Source organism: Typopeltis vanoorti, chromosome 10, assembly GCF_054136105.1.
Source record: "Typopeltis vanoorti isolate ZY-2024b chromosome 10, IOZ_Tvanoo_1.0, whole genome shotgun sequence".
NCBI classification, from domain to species: Eukaryota; Metazoa; Arthropoda; class Arachnida; order Uropygi; family Thelyphonidae; genus Typopeltis; species Typopeltis vanoorti.
In genome coordinates, this window is record NC_143558.1 from 108,810,058 (window position 1) to 108,829,845 (window position 19,788).

The 19,788-nt window shown below is 35.8% G+C and overlaps 1 protein-coding gene across 5 annotated transcripts in view; it reads left to right on the plus strand.

The window, feature by feature from the left end:
* Positions 1-19,788, plus strand: part of LOC150102665 (atlastin-2-like) — a 437,615-nt gene that overhangs the window by 362,388 nt on the left and 55,439 nt on the right. For 4 of the 5 annotated variants that reach the window (XM_090399745.1, XM_090399746.1, XM_090399747.1 and 1 more), the window contains one exon: positions 5,212-5,361. The exons of the other annotated variant lie outside the window; for it this stretch is intronic. In XM_090399745.1, coding sequence (XP_090255871.1) covers positions 5,212-5,361 — 150 coding nt within the window. The remainder of the gene's footprint in view (positions 1-5,211; positions 5,362-19,788) is intronic. 5 annotated transcript variants of the gene reach the window in all.

The following is a 19,788-nucleotide window of genomic DNA, read 5'->3' on the forward strand; positions in this document are numbered from 1 at the left end:
ATTCCTTGGAGATGAGGAGGCTGTGGAGAGGGTTCAGAGAAGAATGACCAAGTTGGTGAGTGATGTAAAAAATGCTCCCTGCATTGATAGATTGAGAGCTTGTGGATTGCAGAGATTGGTTGATAGGTGAAGAAGAGGGGATGTGATAGAAACATTTAAATTACAGAAAGGTTTTTATAGGATTGATGCAGGGGAAATGTTTCAGCTGTGTGATAGTGATGGAAGAACAAGAGGTCATCCCTGGAAATTAAAGAAGAGTGTGGTTAACAAAGGTGTCCGAACAAGGATTTTTGCCTGGAGGGTGGTGAATGAGTGGAATTCATTGCCTGACTTATTTGTGAGCTCTTCGTCTGTAAATGAATTCAAGAAGAGATATGACAGATATTGTTTTGCTAATTTGGGTCTCCCGCGATGAGTCTACTGACTCCATGGAGATACCCGTAATAATAATAATACCTCACATTTTCTTGAATGGTAACGGTGTCAAGTTCTTTTCTTATATCTTCCTTTTTCATTTTATGCTGCCATTGATAGCATCTGTTCATTTCCCTGCTCATTTCCCATTTCCATTTTCTGTGGTCACTAGTCTGTGAGCAACTGTTTTATTTCTAACCTCTCTCATCTCTATAAATTAAAATTGGTTCGAACACTGTCTTATATACAGCTAGTTTAGTGTTGTGACTGATTTCTCTTCTTGTTCGATATAAATTTATTTTGTTGACTCACCACATACCATCTTTGCTTATTCTGTTGCTATTTCCATATTTAATTTGCCGTATTCAATAAAAGTTCTGCTAAACATCTGAAATATTTTACTTTTTCTATAGGTTCTCTATTCAGGATGCATTTGATATTTTCCATGGTTCTGCCTACTTTCATTATTTTTGTCTTTTTTGTTGTTGATTTTCATGCCACACATTCACAAACCTTCATGCTACATTTGGATTACAACCTGCAGTCCTGCAGGTTAGAGAGCAGGAATCCTCTTCACACATTCAACAAGGCAGGCAGATTCAGGAGAAACTAAATTGCTCTGTGAGAAATAGCATGGAATTGCATAATGTGAAGACCCTAGTTTAGGAGTTCCAGAGTAAGGAGAGGGTGATGATGGCTTCAGGACTAATAAAAATTCTGACAGTGTCTAATTTATGTACATGGCAGAAGTATAAGAAATTAACGAGATGAATTTATTGCTCAAATAAATTATATTTGTTCAAAGATTGAGTATTAGCGAAAATGGTTGACATGGATAGAAGTTGAAGAGCATAAATATTGTAGCAGGGAAGGAGAGAAGTGTGACTCGTGATATGAGTAGCAAATAAGTTATCATTATCATCATCAGTCATCCATAATCAATCGTCTCTAGTGTTGTGAGTGAAAATATCAGTAAATTTGAGTTTTGCTAAAAAAAAGTGTTTTTAATTAGTGTATAGTGTGGCTTTTTTTATCACAAATTATGCTGTATTTTTTCAGTTTGGATACAAGTGTCCCTCAGTGGTGGTGTTGAAATTTTTTGTTGTTTATATTTTGTTTTCTTACTTGTTTTTTTGCTGTTTCAGCTTCTGAAGATGGCAGTCATAAAGAAACAGACGTCAGTGGCACGGAAGCCTTCTGTACAAAAGTCTGGCTCGGCCCTGGATTTTTTCACAGTGGATGCATTGCGAAACTGCTATATGTATACACCAAAAAATGTAAAAGATTGGTGGACAGTTTGGGTAAACGAGAAAAAGGAACGCAATAATGTATTTGAAAAGTGTCTTGATAGATTAGAGCGATTAGAAATGGCAGCAAGATTCATGATCATAGTAGAAGAGCTTAGGCAGGAGTTAGTGCAAATAAAAAGTGAAATGAAACATCTGGAAGAGGATATTAAACATCCGATGGAGAGATTGACTGATGATAATGAGAAGGGCGAAGTTAATATTATGAAGAAAGAGCCAAAGGATAGTTCTATATCATTGTATGGAGACTCGATCATTAGAGGTGTGATTACTAATAAAGTGTATAAAACATGCTTTCCTGGTGTAACAATGAAGCAAATAACTGATGCATTGCAGAAAAGGAAACACCGGATGTCAAAATTAGTGGAAGTCATGGACACAAATTAATTAGTTGGGGAGAAAAAAATGTTGATAGAGAGAATTATTGAAGCAGGTAAAGAAGAATAGTGTTGTTGGGAAAGTTTTAGGTATGTTGCCCAGATATGACAACAGTGAATTGATAAGGAGAGCAAAGATAATGAATAGTAAGATGGCTGAGTTGTGTGAGGCAAAGTGGAGGGGGGGGGTTCAATTTGAAGGGAATGGTTTAAAGCTGATGGATTATATTTGGATAGGTTTGGTGTTAGGCATTTAGAAAGTCTATTGTTATCTGAGAAAGCACAGAGTCAAGAAGTTAATTTAGTAAATGATCAGAGCCTACTTGTGAAGCAGGATAGCACAAATCAACAGATTGTATGGCAGGATGAAGATGGATATGAGGTTGAGGATGTGGTTACAGCAGTACAAGATGATGGAATGCATAAAGGTGAGGATGAGACAGGTAGGAATAGAAATCAGAGTCAGGATCAGGGAAAAAGGAATGTGCAGAATGAAGAGAGAGGTGTGGTATAGCAGCTAGAATAGAGAATGTTGGTGCTGGTAGAATGGCCTCAAACACATCGGGATTGTTATGTTTATGCACAAATGTAAGGAGTATTCGAAACAAGAGCTGAGTTTGTTGCATTAATCAAGTCATTATGCCCAAAGATAATTGGAATAAGTGAAACTTGGTTGTCTGAGGAGGATGTGATGTTGGGAATAGGATTAGAAAGATATATAATTTTCTGGAAAAATAGAAATGTGAAAAGAGGAGGGTGAGTACTGTTAATGATTGCAGAGGAATTATTATTATTATTACCCCAAGACCTCATGGAGTCAAAGACTCATCTGGTAGGTCCTTTTATCACACATACATCTCATCATACCGTGTCTTAAACACACTCAAACTCCTTGCAGACACCACAATCTCATGCAAGGCATTCCAATCATTCACAACTCTGCACGAAAAAACCTGCCTCTCACTCCCCTACTCACACCCTCTTTATACAGTTTCCAGGGATGACCTCTGGTTTTCCACTGATCTCCCACTGTTCTCTGTAGAACTTCTCCACCATTGACCTTATAACAACCCCTTACCAACTTGTAGGTCTCTATCATATCTCCTCTCTTCCTCTCCACCAGACTCTGCAAATTACATCACCTCAATCTTTCCTCATACTCAACATTCCAGAGGTCAGAAACTACCTTTCAGTCTCCTTTGGACCCTTTCCAACATCTCTTCATCCTTCTGAAAACCCGGTGACCAAATCTGGGCACAATAGTCCATGTGTGACATAATCAAAGCCTTATACAACGGAACAAGAATCTCCCTACTTCTACACGTCAGTGTCCTCCGCATCATTCCCAGAAGCCTTTGTGTTGTCTTCACAATTTTGGCGATGTGTCCCCTAAATTTTAGATCCTTATCCACTATCACCCCCAGATCTCTTATTTCCTCTACCTCCAACAATATATTCTCACCAAGCATAAATTCTGCATCCCATCTTTGTTTTCCAAATTTTAAAACCTTAAATTTTGCAACATTGAACTCGCATCCCCATTTCCGTGCCCAAAAGTGTGGAAGTTGATAGTGCATGCACAGATTTTGAATCTGTGTAGCGTAAAGTTGAAATAAACAGGTTAGTATATCTGATGGTATGCTGTTATAGGCAAGGGAATGCAGAGAATACCGATTGTGAAATGTTTAGGCAAATTAGTTGGGCATTTAAAGAGAAGGTGATCCTGATAGGAGACTTTAATTACAGGAATATAAAATGGAAGGAGGAGATAATGTATGGGAACAAGGAGTTCTGAGAGATAAGTATCTTAAACATTTAACATTAATTAAATTAATTAACACGTTCATTGCCAAGCTGAAAATTGGAATTTCGTGTGGTGGCCAAATTTTTTTTATTATTTTATTTAGTTAGCGACGTCCACGCGATAACGCGTGATCAACCACCAGATGAGAACTTGCATCACGCGATATCGTGTGATTGGCAATGGGGCGTGTTAGTTACACATTATCTGAACCCATTTCTTCCTTATACTTCTAGCGTTTGTGTACAAAAATAATAAGTTACCTCCGTGTTTTTTATGTACTCTCCTCTGTAGTCTACATGACCCAGATGGTCAATTTTCATTGTTTTGACTTGAGCTTCTGATTTCACACTGAAGATGAAACACCCTGATGAACTGCTCACTAAATACCTTGACTGTGTCACTGCAGTGGTTACCAATCTCCCACTTTCATCCATTAACATCATCTTACCATAATCATTCTTCTTTATACATGCCACATATCGAAAAAATTCATGAAGATTTTTCTTGGCATGATTTGCTAATTTCTGTTCTTACCAACTGAGTCACTCTCTTGATCTGCTCTTTATACTCTTCATGCAATGATTATTTACTATTATTCATCTTATGCTGCCTCCAAAGTGCTTTCTTCTTCCAAATTTCATACTTAACCTCTCTCGTTCATCTATTTTACACCTTATTCAGCCCTTTGATCTTTGGATTTGCACAAAACACTGCAGTTACTTAACATCACACTATAGTAAATACAATATGACTCAGTATTTTAGATTTTCTGGAAGTAAGTCTGGAGGACAGTTATCATCCTATCATGATAGGGAGAACTTTGAGAGAACCAATATAATTCTTAGGGAAACAATTGAGAAATCTAGCTGTATCCCATGCCTCTGTTTTGTAAATTCGGATTTTTCTGACCACTTAAGCAGAAACTTTTTATGCATTATTTGCTTCAGCTCTCAGTTCCAGCTGAAAATGCCTAGAAAATAAAACATGAACTTGTTCTTTCTTTTCACTTTTCTGGTACTTTTTCAAATGCCAACTCAGTATTGGTCTTGTTCATGTATGCATTTGCACTAATTCTAAACTTGGTGCTAGTTGGAATTTGCCAAAAGCTGATAGATTAGACTCTAGATGGATATTTGCAAACTACATTCAATATGTAGTTCAAAAATAATGTTTGAAATATTTATTTATCATAATATTTATTTGTCATATTGTTATAAATGTGTACTAAAAGTATTATTATATTTTTAATAAATGAGAAGGTATTATAGATAAAGAATACAATTTTTTTTTTGTTTTTAAATATTTAAAGGTATGTGGTGGAGGATGTCCATATATAAGTCCTCAGAATTTAAGAAGAAGACATATATTTGCTAGAGATAAGGCAATAAATATTTTTAAAAGTATTAAAAAAATGGGAGGGATAAGTTTCTCTACCATGTATATAGCACAACTTGAAGAAGTAAGTTAGAATCCTTTAATTTATATATGAATTCTTGTCCTACATTTAAAATGTTGTTCATTACGTTAGACAATCTGTAATTTAATTGCTTTTGTGTTAAGTAAATTTGCTTTTATGTTTTTATTGGTTGTTTAGCAAGCAAGAGGAACTAATGTACAATTTTTTTATGATTATTATTTTTATTCATTATGTTGATAGCAGTTAAGAGACAGGAAGAGCATTTTGGTTTTAAAAAAAGGAAATCGATTGTTGATTTCATTTATGCTATTAAGGAAAATTATGGTAAGAGACTGGGAATTTGGAAAATGCCTATTTTTGACATTTCTAGATTGGAAAAAAACATTTCATTAGGTCCAGTGGAAAAAAGTCTGTGAAAAATTGAAAAAGTTAGTGTATAGGAAAAGAAAAAATGGTTATGATCTCTTACATGCATGTTAAATGCAAGAGTTGTATTAGATTTGATTTTATAATGTTTGTGCTTAATTTGTGACTGTGACAAGCAAGCATCTGATCTCAGTTGTGTTGATGAATAGTGCCCTGGATACTGTTGTTTCTCTTTTTAGCTAATGACCAGAAAGGAGAAACAGTTGTATTTGTAGATGATGTGATTTGGTACATTCAGAAGAAGAGTTATAGAAAAAAACTAGACAGAACAGTGTGACACTGAACTGTGGGTTTTATATATCAGTAGTAACATATGTGAGAGCACGGTTTTAAATTAGACAATGTGCATATAAAGGGTGTTAGACTTGGTATTCAAGTCTTGAAGAGGAGCAAAAATTTTTAAATATTTGGGAAGTTTACTTTCTGTTGGCGAAAATTTAGTTTAGGAGATATTGAGGAGGATGATACTGTGCCCAAGCTTTTTAAATTAATAGTGTAAGTAGTTACTTTTGGACATTTAAATCCCACTGAAGTGCAATCTTTTATGTTTGTTGTGTGTAAGATTTTATGTTCATGTTCTATGTAAGCTTTTGATTAAGAGAAATTGCTTTTTTTTGTCCATTTTGTCTTATGCATTAGAAAAATGAAGACTAACAAATAGAGACATAAGTAAAATACAGGCAATAGAAATGAAATAGGCATTCTGTTGCACTCAATGGGCAACAACCGAAGACATTTAACTGAATTCTTAATATGCCTCTGACAGCTCCTTTACATAAACTAGATTTCAAGAATGCCATTACATACCTTACATCAAGAATATTACATACCGAGTTACACAATTGCTTCATGATTACAAATTAAAGGATTTTTTTTTTGCCAATCTATAAGATCTCAAGGTTCTTTCATCTACGAAAACCTCTGCAGCATCCCATGAAAAAAAACCAGGAGTTTACAAAATTCAATACTCTTGTACCATTTGCTGTGCAGAGCAGGCAGGATGGTCTGGGTAAATTTGGATGTCTGAACACGACATTAACAAAAAAAAAAAAAGAAGACAGCACAAATCAGGATTAACCTTCCATACAACAAACATAGGCAACCAAGTTGCTTGGCTAGTAACAGAAATGCCATATATTGATCATAACTGTTTTACAAGAAAGTTTAAAGAAGCCTCAGAAATGCTCATTAAACACAATGTTATAAAAACCAAAGCTTAATCCTACACTAGGTTTGGACTGCTTTCATCAAAAAACTAACAACCACAGACCTGGGATATGACAAGTGTCATGCAACAGAATGTGATGGCAAAACTATCATGGTTCCAAATGTAGAAAGTTTTTTCACTTTGTTATATGATAAATTAGAGATGTCAAGAAATTATATTCTTGGTTTCATTCTTTATCGAAGTGTAAGCAAACAAAGTTTGCAAGTGAAGAAATTTCACAACTGGGCTACTTGTATATAGAGGCTGATGACTTCGCATTGGTTACCTTAGTATCCCATAATGCAATGCACATTACAGACATATATAATGCTATGCATTATGAGAAAAATCACTACTCAGATCGGTTTCAACTTTTATTGAGGTCTCATCAGTGGGAGCTAGACCCAAAAGTGATACCAAGGCAGTCGTGAAATTGCTTCACGTGCAAACTTTGTTTTCTTACACTTTTATAAAGGATAAAACCAAGAAGATAATTTCTTGGAATCTCTAATTTATTATTATTATTATTATTATTCAGCCCTCCATGGAGTCAAAAGACTCATTGTGGTAGGTCCTTCCTAGGAAACACAAAGTCTATCATACCACTCCTTGAACTCATTGACTATTCTTGCTCTCATCACTCTATCAGGATATTCATTCCACAGTTCAACCACCCTTCATGCAAAGAAACCACTCCTCACCCTCTTGCGCACAGCTTCCTTTTGCAACGTCCAAGGATTTCCCCTTGTCATCTCTTCCCACTGTTCCACCAAGCAAAAAACTCCTCAGTGTCAACCCTGTAACTAATTACCTCTCAACAGTTTAAAAGTCTCAATCATATCACCTCTCCTTTTATCTACCAAAGTCTGCAGTCCACATTCTCTCAGCCGATCTTCATAACTAACATTGTAGTCCTGAAACCGTCTTTGTTATCTTCCTCTGTACCCTTTCCATTGTTCCTCAGACCACAATCCTATTCTTCTCCAACTGGGTAATCAGAAGGGGACTGCCCCATTCGCCTCACACCTTCATACCTTGGGAAAAATTATCCAAAATGCTCCCAAACTGCATTGCCCTGTTCCTCATATCAATTCCAAGAAGAAGTCAAATTTGCAGTCAATAAACTTACTTATCAAATCAGCACAGCATTATCATCTATCACCTCAAATTTGAGAACCACATAGTCTAAGTGTGGTCTGATTAGCGTCTTATACGAGGGTGGTCTGAAAAGTTCTCAGCCTCAACCATAAATGGCAACACTGTTGGCAAAATTTTTTTTTCTAAGTTGGTATATCTGTCATAAGTATCCATGTGAAATTGCAAGTCATTCTATTAATTGGTTTGTTTTATTCAGCTCTCTGAAGCAAAAGTGATTTTGCAGAAGTGCAGAATCATCTTTCATCAGGACAATGCACTTTCCCACAAAAGTTTGGCAATGGGAAAATTAAGGGATCTGTACTATGAATTGTTGGAACATCTCCCCTATTCCCCAGATTTGGCTCCCTCTGACTTCTATCTCTTCCTAAAACTAAAACTCTTCTTTGCTGATCTGCGTTTTTCTTTGAATCAAGAGGTTATTGCAGCTGTAGAGGAGTATTTTGCAGATCTTACTGAGAACCACTACAGGGACAGGATAATGGTGCTGGAGCATCGCTGAAATAAATGTATTAGTCTTAAGGGCGATTATGTTGAAAAATAAAAATAATTTTGAAATTATAAATAATTTTTGATTATTAGGCCAAGAACTTTTCAGACCACCCTTGTACAATGGAATGATAACTCTTTTATCTCTACAGGTTAGCATCCTTCTCAGTATTGCAGCAATCCTGGGTTACATTCACCACCTTTGCAATAAGTTCCCTGAATTTCAGTTTTCTATCAGTCATCACCCCCAGATCTCTTGTCTCCCCTATTTCCTCCACTACAACTCCTCCAATCGAGTATGCAACCTCCCATCGATTTATAGTATAACCAGGTGAAAAACCTTCAACATCAATCTCTAATACAGACTTTGACCATATATATGGAAATATGACTTCTGAATCACTTCAACATTAGTATCACTTCTCAGTCTGGCTCACACTGATGACACCTCAATAAAGGTTGAGGGATCTTGCTTGGAGAATTCCGTATGGCCTCCTACCAGTCAATACCATGAAATGGATGTACTTTAACATCAGAGATCCAGTCTGTGGCATCTGTTACCAATTGGAACAGTAGAACATGCATTCTACTGCTGCCCTCTTACTCTGCATATTTGGAACAGATTATGTAATGTGTTGGACATTCCATTGCTTTCAATAGAACAGGTTATTTTTTTTGCAATATCCACTACCTGTTAGCAATAGAAAGAGAATTTTGGTTTTTATAATTAATGAATTAAAATACCATTTATGGAAGGTTAGGAAGAAACATGGATTTGAAAACCAGGAATATAACATCCAAATGCTTTATAATATTGTATTGTGGAAGTTTTGTTCTTCAGTTTGACGATTTTTGTATTTAGAAAGAAGCATTCTAGAGGAGATATCAAATTTATGACTACATAGTGTAGACCACCCACATTATGCAATAATCACCAAGGGGGAGATAAAATTATGTCTATTCTTGATATGAAAGGTTTTTTTTAAATAGTTCTATCCTCTTAATTCAATGTGGTCTTATAGTCAATTGCAGGGATGACTGGAGAGCAATCCTAGGCAGTGAAGTCCAACTCAAGGCGTTTACCCAGATGGGGCTAATCACCTGGGTAATAGTCATCTTTGCACTTTAGTTTCCATTAGTCATTTGATTGTTCATCTATATGAGATTGGTGAAAAAGGAAAACTGATAGCCTTTGACTATATGATGATATAAAAAAGCTGAATCCTTTTCTCTGTCTCTCATGCTATCTATCTGTCTTTTTTTTCTCCTAATACTATCAGGCTCTCTTGACTTTACATTTTTCAGGAAATGCCAATGTATACTAAAATATTAATTAAGAAACTTTAATCAATACCTTCCTATATTTTTTGTAGGTTTTTGTGGGCTGGGTTTAAGGCTTTTTCCTCAAAAGTCTCCATAAAGAAGTTTGCTAGTGGGGGAGAGAGTGGAGAACCCATGTCTGTACCCTCTATCTGTTTGTAGAATTTTCCCTGCCAAAACGAAATAGGCTGCTTTCATGGTAAACTGAAATAGGGCTGAGATTATGGTGAACTGAAATAGGACTTGAAATATCAGGAGGAAATTTGGCTTGGATGAGATCTAAGGTATCTTTGAGTGGGACATTTGTGAATAAGGAGGAGAAATCAAAACTGACTGTTATGTCAATGTGTTGGAGTGAGAGGTTCTCTATACTGGCTTTAAAATGGGCTGAATTTTTTATGTGTAATGGTGTGTTGCCAGTATAATGTGAAAGCACTTTGGCTAAATGTTTGGCTAATTTGTATGTTGGGGAATCAATGCCATCCATAATGGGATGTAATGGCACATTCTGCTTATGGATTTTTGGTAGTCCATATATTCAGGGGGGGGGGTAGAATTGAAAGGTTTTAGTTTGCTAACTAAAACCTTTCAACTCATCCCCACAAAAAAGCCATCTGGCTACACTATGTGGATAATGTGTTCTCTATTTGGCCATGACTTAGACACACTCCACAACTTCCTGACACACTTTAACAATCAACATCCTAGAATCCAGTTCACCTTGAAAAAGGAAAACAACAACAGTCTCCCTTTTCTAGACACTCTGATTGCATGCCAACCTGATGGATCCCTGGCTTTCTCCGTTTACAGAAAACCAATCCATACAAGTAAATACATTCACTCCCCCCCCCTTCACAACAATATGGGATTATAAAAACTATATAACAGGGCTAAATTAATCTGTTCGGACAACAGTGCCTTAACTACTGAACTTAACCATATCCTTAACACCTTAGCCAATGGCTACAACCCCAAAAAAACCAGGGAAAAAAAATTAAAACCAGTTGACCACGACCCTCCCCTTCCCACCTTCTTAACAGAGATTACAATAAATCTATCACCATTCTGTATATCCGGGGCACGCCTGAAAAGCTCACAAAAATTCTAAAGAAATATGACCTGACTACCTGTTACAAACCACATAAGAAATTAGCATCCCTTATCCGCTCCACCAAAGACCAGCCACTTCCCCTAGACTCACCTGGAGTATACCAGGTCCCTTGCAGCTGTAAACTGTCCTACTATGGCCAAACAGGCAGGACATGCTAATATCAGGATTTCTGAACACAAAGACAGACTACATCCGGTTTCACCAATACAGCCGCTCAGGACTTGCGGACCATGCACTGAATACCCACAGAATACGCTGGAAGAAAGCCACTTTACTACACCGTAGCAAATATAAATATGAAAGATTGTTCTTGGAATCAGCTTCAGCTCTAAAAAACTTCTCAATTCTCAACAGATTTCGGTGCATGAGACTGCCCCAAATTTGGGAAGCTTGCATCATTAGAACATCAGCCCAACAGCCAAGACAATCCAATTTAGTCAACTATGGGGAGCACCTTTAGGACTCTAGGACCAATGCCAGTTGCCTTCTTCAGCCTGATTTTCTTGTTGTTAGTGCCTTGCATGCACATATCATTGTTTTATGTTCCCAGAAGATGGCAATTGCCGAAATATAGGAAGGTATTGATTCAAGTTTTTTAATTAATATTTTAGTATACATTGTCATTTCCTGAAAAATTTAAAGTCGTGTAACCAACGTATAAGTTTATCTAAAAGAATCAGGCTCTCTTGCACCTCTATACTAACTATTCTAGGCCTATGATGAGCAACCCTTTACTTTTTCACCTTAATAAAGGTTGAAACAGGTCTGGGTAGTGGCCCTTCACATAATGCCTAGCATTATACATGTCCATAAGGATATGTGCATTGCATTATGAGATACTAAGGCAATTGATGGTAAGTCATTAGCCTCTATGTACAAGTAGTCTAGTAGTGAAATTACTTCATGTGCAAACTTTGCACATGAAGTAATTTCAGGATGAAACCAAGAATATAATTTCTTGGCTTCTCTAATTTAAGTAGTAATTAATATGAAGTTTTTTCTGTCACCTTGTATTTGTATTTAAATATCTTAACCTGATTTTGTTTACAAACATATTATTGTTAGTTTAGTTTATTAAAAGTGAAATAAGAGATTTATATAAATATCATGTTGATAAAATTATGTAACAACTGTAAAAAGACCATAGCAGCAGTGTTTCTAGTTTTGCTATTAGTAGTTGACTAGTGAAACCATTAAGCCCAACTGCACCTCATGACTATGTCATTGGTGGAAAGAGATTATCATTTAGTAGTAGTACAAAGAATCAGCAAGATATACATATTATTATTATTAGTAGTATATAGTATCTGCATGGAGTCTGGAGACTCATCGTGGGAGGCCAACACTAACTTTTATATACCAAAAACCTATCATACGTCTCTTAAAACTCATTCACTGTCAGGGCACTCACAACTAATTCTTGTAATACATCCTAGTCATTTATTACTCTCCATACAAACAAGTCTGCACATTCTAACTAACTGCACTCTTACACATCTGCCACAGATGACCCCTAGTTCTCCAACTGTCATATATTGAAATATTTCCTTTGTATCAATTTTATAAAACCTGTTTAATATGTTATAAGTTTCTGTCATGTTCCCTCCTTTCTGCCTATCAACTAAACTTTATAATCGACTCTGCTTCAATGTATCCTTATAGATAGCATTCTACAGATCATCTTCAGCTTGTTCACTTGTCTCTGAATTCTCTCTATCACTTCCTGACCCTCCCCCCCCCCAAGAAACTCAGATAACCAATCAATTTGTGTACAAAATAATAATCTGTGTACAGAAGTCAAGATACTGCCAAAAAGGAGGAATAATAACTTCCCTATCTTTGCTTGTTAATGTTTTTCAACATTGAAATAATACTTTGAGCTATTTTACCAACTTTTGCAATATTCCTTATGAACTTCAACTCTCTGTCCACTATTATCCCCAAGTCCCTAGCCTCATCAGTTGCTTGGAATTCAGTACCATTAATGTGATAAATAGTATATAACCTTTTCAGCTCAAAATGCATAATCTTACATTTTGCAACATTAAATTGAAAAGGATATGACTTGACAGCGAGCAAGTGCATTATCAAGTCATATCCTTTTCTCGACTAATCGTAATGATGATAACCAAAGTCACAAAGTCTGCTGGGAAAAAATCTACTAACATCTTCCGTTGCAGTGACGAAGTAGAGAGAAAAATTGTGGAATCTAGAGAAATCATCTTCAATCCTGTTCATCTAAATAACAACTTAAGCTACAACCTCCCAGATAATCATTCAGCTGTAATCATGTACTGGCATTCATGTGATGCAGCAAGCATGCACTCTCCCAACAATGCAACAAACGAAAGAACAGCTTCAAATACAACTACAACGTTTTAATGCTAATTATGTATAAAGACTGTCTATGTTGTTCATAGTCTTTTAACCCTCAATGTTTAGTGTTTTTTCTTTTCTTTTATAATGTCACCTGAAGAAGGCTGTTACAGGCCGAAACTAGTAGTGTGTTTATATTAAAACCTTTTTACTTAAATCTCGGTTCTAGTCATTTAATTCTTCATATATATATATATATATATATATATCACCTTTATCAACCATTGCTCTCCCCAGTTTTCCATCATCAGCAAACTGAATATCCTCTCTAACTATTCACTCATATTCTCCTAGATTCCACTCTACCATATATTACTCTCTGGTGTCTACCAGCTGCAAAGACCAGCAGTATCATTGTGTAGCCATTTCCTTTATCCAATTCTGCTGTTGCTTTAATATAAAATATGAATAAATTACTAAAACACAACCTACCCTTTACAAAGAAATGTATATAGAGTATGATATCCCTATCTATCCACTGTGATATTTTACCTTTAACCAACCTTTCCAATACTTTAACAACCACTCCTGATCTAGTTTGTTACTTCTGTCTTGGATTCGCTTTTATGTAATGGAACTATCTCACCCTCTTTCCACTCCCCTTGGAACCTTGCCAGATCTGAGACTTGATTGATCAACTTTGTCAGAAGTACTGCCAGTTCTCTTTGCAATGGGTCGACATACCATCCAGTTCCACTGCTGTATTCACATTGATATTTTTCAATTTGCTGAACACTTCCTGTTCATCTGCCTAAATTTTGTCATCTCTGTCACATCAGCAACTACAATTCTCCACCTGGATGATACATCCTTGCAAAATGATCAATAACCAACTCAACTATTTCTTCCACCTTTGTTACCTTCCTACCATCAACATTGATTAAAGTCATCCTACTATAGTCATTTTTTCTCTTATTTTTTACATAACAAAAGAAAACTTCTGAATTTACTTTGGCCTGCTTAGCTAATTTTCTCTCATAATCTGATTTGGCCTTTTTTTACCATACTAGTGGCATGCTATCCTTCTTTGCTTGTACTTTGTACTGCTCATAAGTATGCTTATCATCTTTTTTTTTTTTTTGTTATTCCCTCCACAATGTTTTCTTTTTTGACAGCTATTGCTTTATATCTCTGATCATCCACTTTGCCCCCACTTGGTTTACCCTCCTGACCCTGGGTATACAGTGTGATACTTCTTCTCTCAACCCTGCCAACTTCCCATGCTATGACATTTTTTCCTTATAGCTTCTGAAGCCATGCCACCGCTTCAAGATGCCTCCAAAAGTCTGTCATAATGACCAGCTTTATGTTTATAATAAGTTTAGTTTAATCCTTTATCCAAGTGTGAGCAAACAAAGTTTGCACCTGAAAGTATCTTCAGGACTGAGCTAAGGTGGTCTATAGTCTAACCAAGTGAAAAATAAACCCTCAACATCTTTCTATGAATCTGGAGTAATTTAATAATAAGGTGGTACACCTTTTGGCAACTCCTATAGGTGGGGAGATGACCTCTCATTGCTTCTGCCTTGGTGTCTCCACTACTAGGCCTAGCTCCTACTGACGAGACCTCAATAAAGGTCAAAATCGGTATGGGTAGTGGCCTTACCTTAATGCATAGCATTACACATATCCGCAAGGAGATGTGCTTTGCATTATGGGAGATACTGAGATAGGAGTGATGATAGCTTTCTCCACTTTTGCCACAAGTTGCCTTGGTGTTGCACCACCTTAGCTTAGGTCTTGAAGATACTTTCAGGCGCAAACTTTGTTTGCTCACACTTGGATAAAGGATTAAACTAAACTTATTATAGTCTAACCAAGTGAAAAATAAACCCTCAACAGCTTTATGGTTCAACGTAACCCTTTTCTTTTAAGAGAATTCCACATCTTTAGTACCTTCCCAGAACATGACTGCATGGTAAGTTTCCCCAATTGAAGGTAATGTCCAGTTTCTCTTAGTTGTGAATGTACCTTCTGATGATATTACTGGATTCAGCACTCTCAAACTTCTGAACCCTCTATAACATGTTGTTTCAGGTAATTATTCCTTAGCAATTGTATAAATTTCACTTACATATTCCCATACCCCCTTTTTCCAACCTCTAATCTATATCTCAATAGTCGAAGTTACCCATAATAATTGCTTGGCCTATACTCATTGATCTGCTAGTGCATAGTATCTGCATCTTCCTGTGGACCCCCCCCCCTTTTGTCTGTAACAGTAACTAGCAGTATATTTTGTCCATTATAAAAATTATGAAAACAACTACCGTATTAAAGTAAAACTGCAGTTTAATATAAACCAAATTAATCACTCGACATTTCAACCTTCACATTAAGATCATCATCATCAGGAGTATACACATAATATACAAAAAACAAGCTGCATTACAATCTACATGGTATGCTAAAGTTACATTAATTTCATCAACAGCTAAAACTGGTCTGACCTCTGGTGGAAAAAAAACAACAACCTTACTACATCAGTGCTAGAGTCCTGTTATTATTATTATTATCTATTTGGTTACAAAAATAAATTAAGCTGGAGGGCAACATGTTCATGCAAAGTTACTCATATAAGTATACATTTAAATTAAAACAAAACAGTATGGATGGTGGGCAATAAAAGTTGAAATAATTGCTTAGAGTCCTGAAGAAACTAAGTGGGCTGAATGTGTGGCATCCAAATTCTTGGGATTTTTATGCCACCATTATTGTTAAGATTAAAATGGTTAATCAAAATTTCACAGGCTTCTTTAAATTTCCGATACCAAGTTTTTGTATTATTGTTATTATTCAGGCCTCCATGGAGTCAAAAGACTCAATGCAGGAGGTCCCTCCTAGGAATACACAAAATCTATCATACCACTCCGTAAACTCATTGATCGTTCTCGCTCTCAACACTCTATCAGGAAATGCATTCCATAGTTCAACCACCCTCCATACAAAGAAACCACTCCTCACTCTCTTGCTCACAGCTTCCTTTTGTAACTTCCAGGGATGACCCCTTGTCATCACTCCTTCCTGCTGTTCAACTAAGCAAAAGAACTCCCCATTGTCAACCCTGTAACTACCTCTCAACAGTTTAAAAGTCTCAATCATATCGTCTACTTCTTCTATCTACCAGACAGCTTCAAATGAAGTATCTTTTCCAGACCTAAAATCCTCTTTAACTTCTAATTTTGTTGGTTGTAGTTCTTCAGCTATCATCAACAACACCCACCTGCTGTACTTTTCTCTCTATTCTCCTTGAAAATATAATACCTTTTTTTTTATATTCTATCCCAGTAACTGTATTATTGTTTTTTTGACAACCAGGTCTCAATGATGCCTGTAATTTTTAGACAAGTTGCAGTGACCAATGCCAAAATCTTTTCTCCTTTATTGCTGATACTTTTGGAATTTGTGTACCTGCATTTCAAATCCCTTCATAATAATACTTAATAGTATAAACAACACTCTTGGTGTTGTTTATACCATTTATTATAATAATACATTATAATATATTTAAAATGCACTTATTACATAGTGATAATATGACAGCACACAGCATTAAACTAAGTAATTGTAGAAACAATTTAAATTGTAACTTACATCCAATTTTCTTACATGGCACACTCTGTGGGTCAGATTTAATTTGATTTGATTTTTTTTTATGGTGAAATGACATCAAAGGTCATACTGTGCCAGGATACAGGACACAGTAGTACATATTATGGTAATTGATTAGTAGGGCAATCACAAATATCCATGTCCTTAGCGGGATTCAAATCCACATCATCTTGGCTGGAGAGCAGATACGCTAACCACTCAGCCAACCAGGCCAGCCTATGGGTCAGATAACTACACAGTTAATTCAGAGAAGTTTGGCCATTAGGTCTTAAAATGATAATCTCCCACATCTTTGGGAAATGAATACAACCATACCTGTTGAGGGTTGGGAGAGTGTTTCATAGCTGATGCTGATTCTAAGAATAGCTTCTCAGACGTAAAATCACTTCTATCTAATATAAGTGTTTTTCTTCATCTGATCCTGTGTGAAGGGTTATCCAGGGCATAGTTTTCTTTTCCAATTCCAAATCATACAGATGATCTTGGATGTAATTTTTGTGTTCTTCAAGGATGTTAACTGATCTACCAGTTTGTCCATGGTATGCTAAACTGCAGGCACAAGGAATTTTATACACTCTAGGATGTTCAAGAGGATGTAGCTGATCATTAAGAGAATGTATGAAGTTATCCAGCAGAATGAAATGTTTGAAAGTGATATGGAGATCGTATTTGTAAAGAACTATGGCTATTGTTTCAGATGTACCCATAACATGTGGGATGGGAATGGTTTTGTTGTGATCCTGTGTGTTTGGTGTAGGAGGGATGCGAGGAAAAGGGGGTGCATGTAATATTTTACCTATTTTATATGGGCTGTAGCCATTGGCAAAAAAAGGTGTTGTGAAGGTCCCTGAGCTCAGTTTCAAGGGCCTTGTCCTTTGAACAAATAACCCTCGTTTGGTGAATAAGTGTTTTGAGGATGCTATATTGTTGGGAAGGGTGGTGGTGTGATTGTTTATGTAAATAACTTCCAGTATGAGTGGGGGTTTTCTATAGATGGAGAAGGATAATGAGCCATTAGGAAGTCATGTCACTAGTGTATATAAAAAGAGGAGACTATTGTTACTTTTTCTATGGTGAAATTTATTTTAAGATGTTGGCTGTTAAGATGCACCAAAAATGTATCTAATATGTCTGAAACATGAGGCCAAACTGTTGGTTGAAATGTGGCTAAGCAAGGAAAACCAAGCACTCAAATGTGTTGAGTGCTTGGTTTTCGAAATGCTCCATATAGATGTTTGCTAGATAGGGGAAAGAGGAGGGAGCCCATAGTAGTAGTAGTAGTACCATCAAACTGTTTGTATATTTTACCTTACCATAGGAAATAACCTGCATATATGGTAAATCTGAATAATTCAGTTATGTCAGGATCTCTGTGAGAGATATATTTGTGAAAAGTGAGGTGATAGCAAAACTGAACATGATGTCAGAATCTGTCAAAGTTAGATTTTCTATTAATGGTTTAAAGTGCAAAGAGTTTTTAATTTTAGTTGTAATTAAAAATTGTAATTAAAATTATTATGTTTAATAAATTTTAATTAAATTTATCCAAATCTCAAATAAAGCAATTTGGATAAACGTTTAGTCAGTTTGTAGGTGTAGCTGTCTTCTATGCTATCAACTATTAGATGAAGGCAGGAGGGGTATTAGTTGCATTAATTTACCAAAGACCTGGGAGACTATCATTTTAACAACTAATAGCCAGACTTCTCTAATTTAACTTGGTAGTTATCTGACTCCATAGAGGATGCCATATAAGGGCTTTAGATGTCAATTACCATTTAAGTTGTCTCTACAGCTACTTAGTTTACTGTTGTGTGCCTGTCACAGTTATCATTGTGCTCTGATGATAATCTCGAGCAAAAAACTAGCAAAATATTAATGAGTTTAATAAATGTATTTTTTCTTCCTGGTTTTGTTTATACCATTAAGCATTATTATGAATAATTAATAACACTTAAGCCTTTCTTTACATATTCAACATCCCCCTTGAACCCAGTTACCACTGTATCTTCTCACATCATTGATATTAAAATACATGTTGAAGTTTTTTATGCTAAATACCTGAAATATTCATCAAGTAGAAAAGAAACTTCACTGCACAATCACGGAACATTATCTGGTCTGCCATTACTGAAAACTTCACTTTGCTGTGTGTGATACCTGTCGTGACATCATTTACACAGATGCAAATGAGTGAATACAGCATATGCCCTACTGTGATGTAAAATGAAAACATCTGATGGACATAAAATATATATATATATATATATATATATATATATATATATATATATATATATTTATTTATTTATAGAGTGAGAGATGTATAAAAATGGAATGGAAAGAAGGATAAAAGGGAGTGTTGGAAATGATCCCTTAAAGAAAAATATTTATGGAATGAATAGTTATATTTTGTGAATTCCTTATTTGTTCAAGTTCCTATTGAGAAGTTTACATATCTTCACTGTTGTAATTTTTGGGGTTTTTTTTGAGTAAAGATTAGATGGAAAGTTATTCTCTCTTGGTGGAACTGACATTTATCAAGTAAAATTATTATTATTATTTGACACCTCCAGGGAGTCCAAAGACTCATCAAGGGAGAGTGTGCCAACAGCATCGAATGATTATTCCTCTTCCAACTACTAACCGCACTCAAACTTACTTAACTGAGCCATTATTAGCAGAGGCTCTACCAATCGACCAACCTTTGCCGGCAATGCTGAAACATTCTGATAGCTGAATTTTATGTAGTAAACTGTTATTGTTTTTGGTA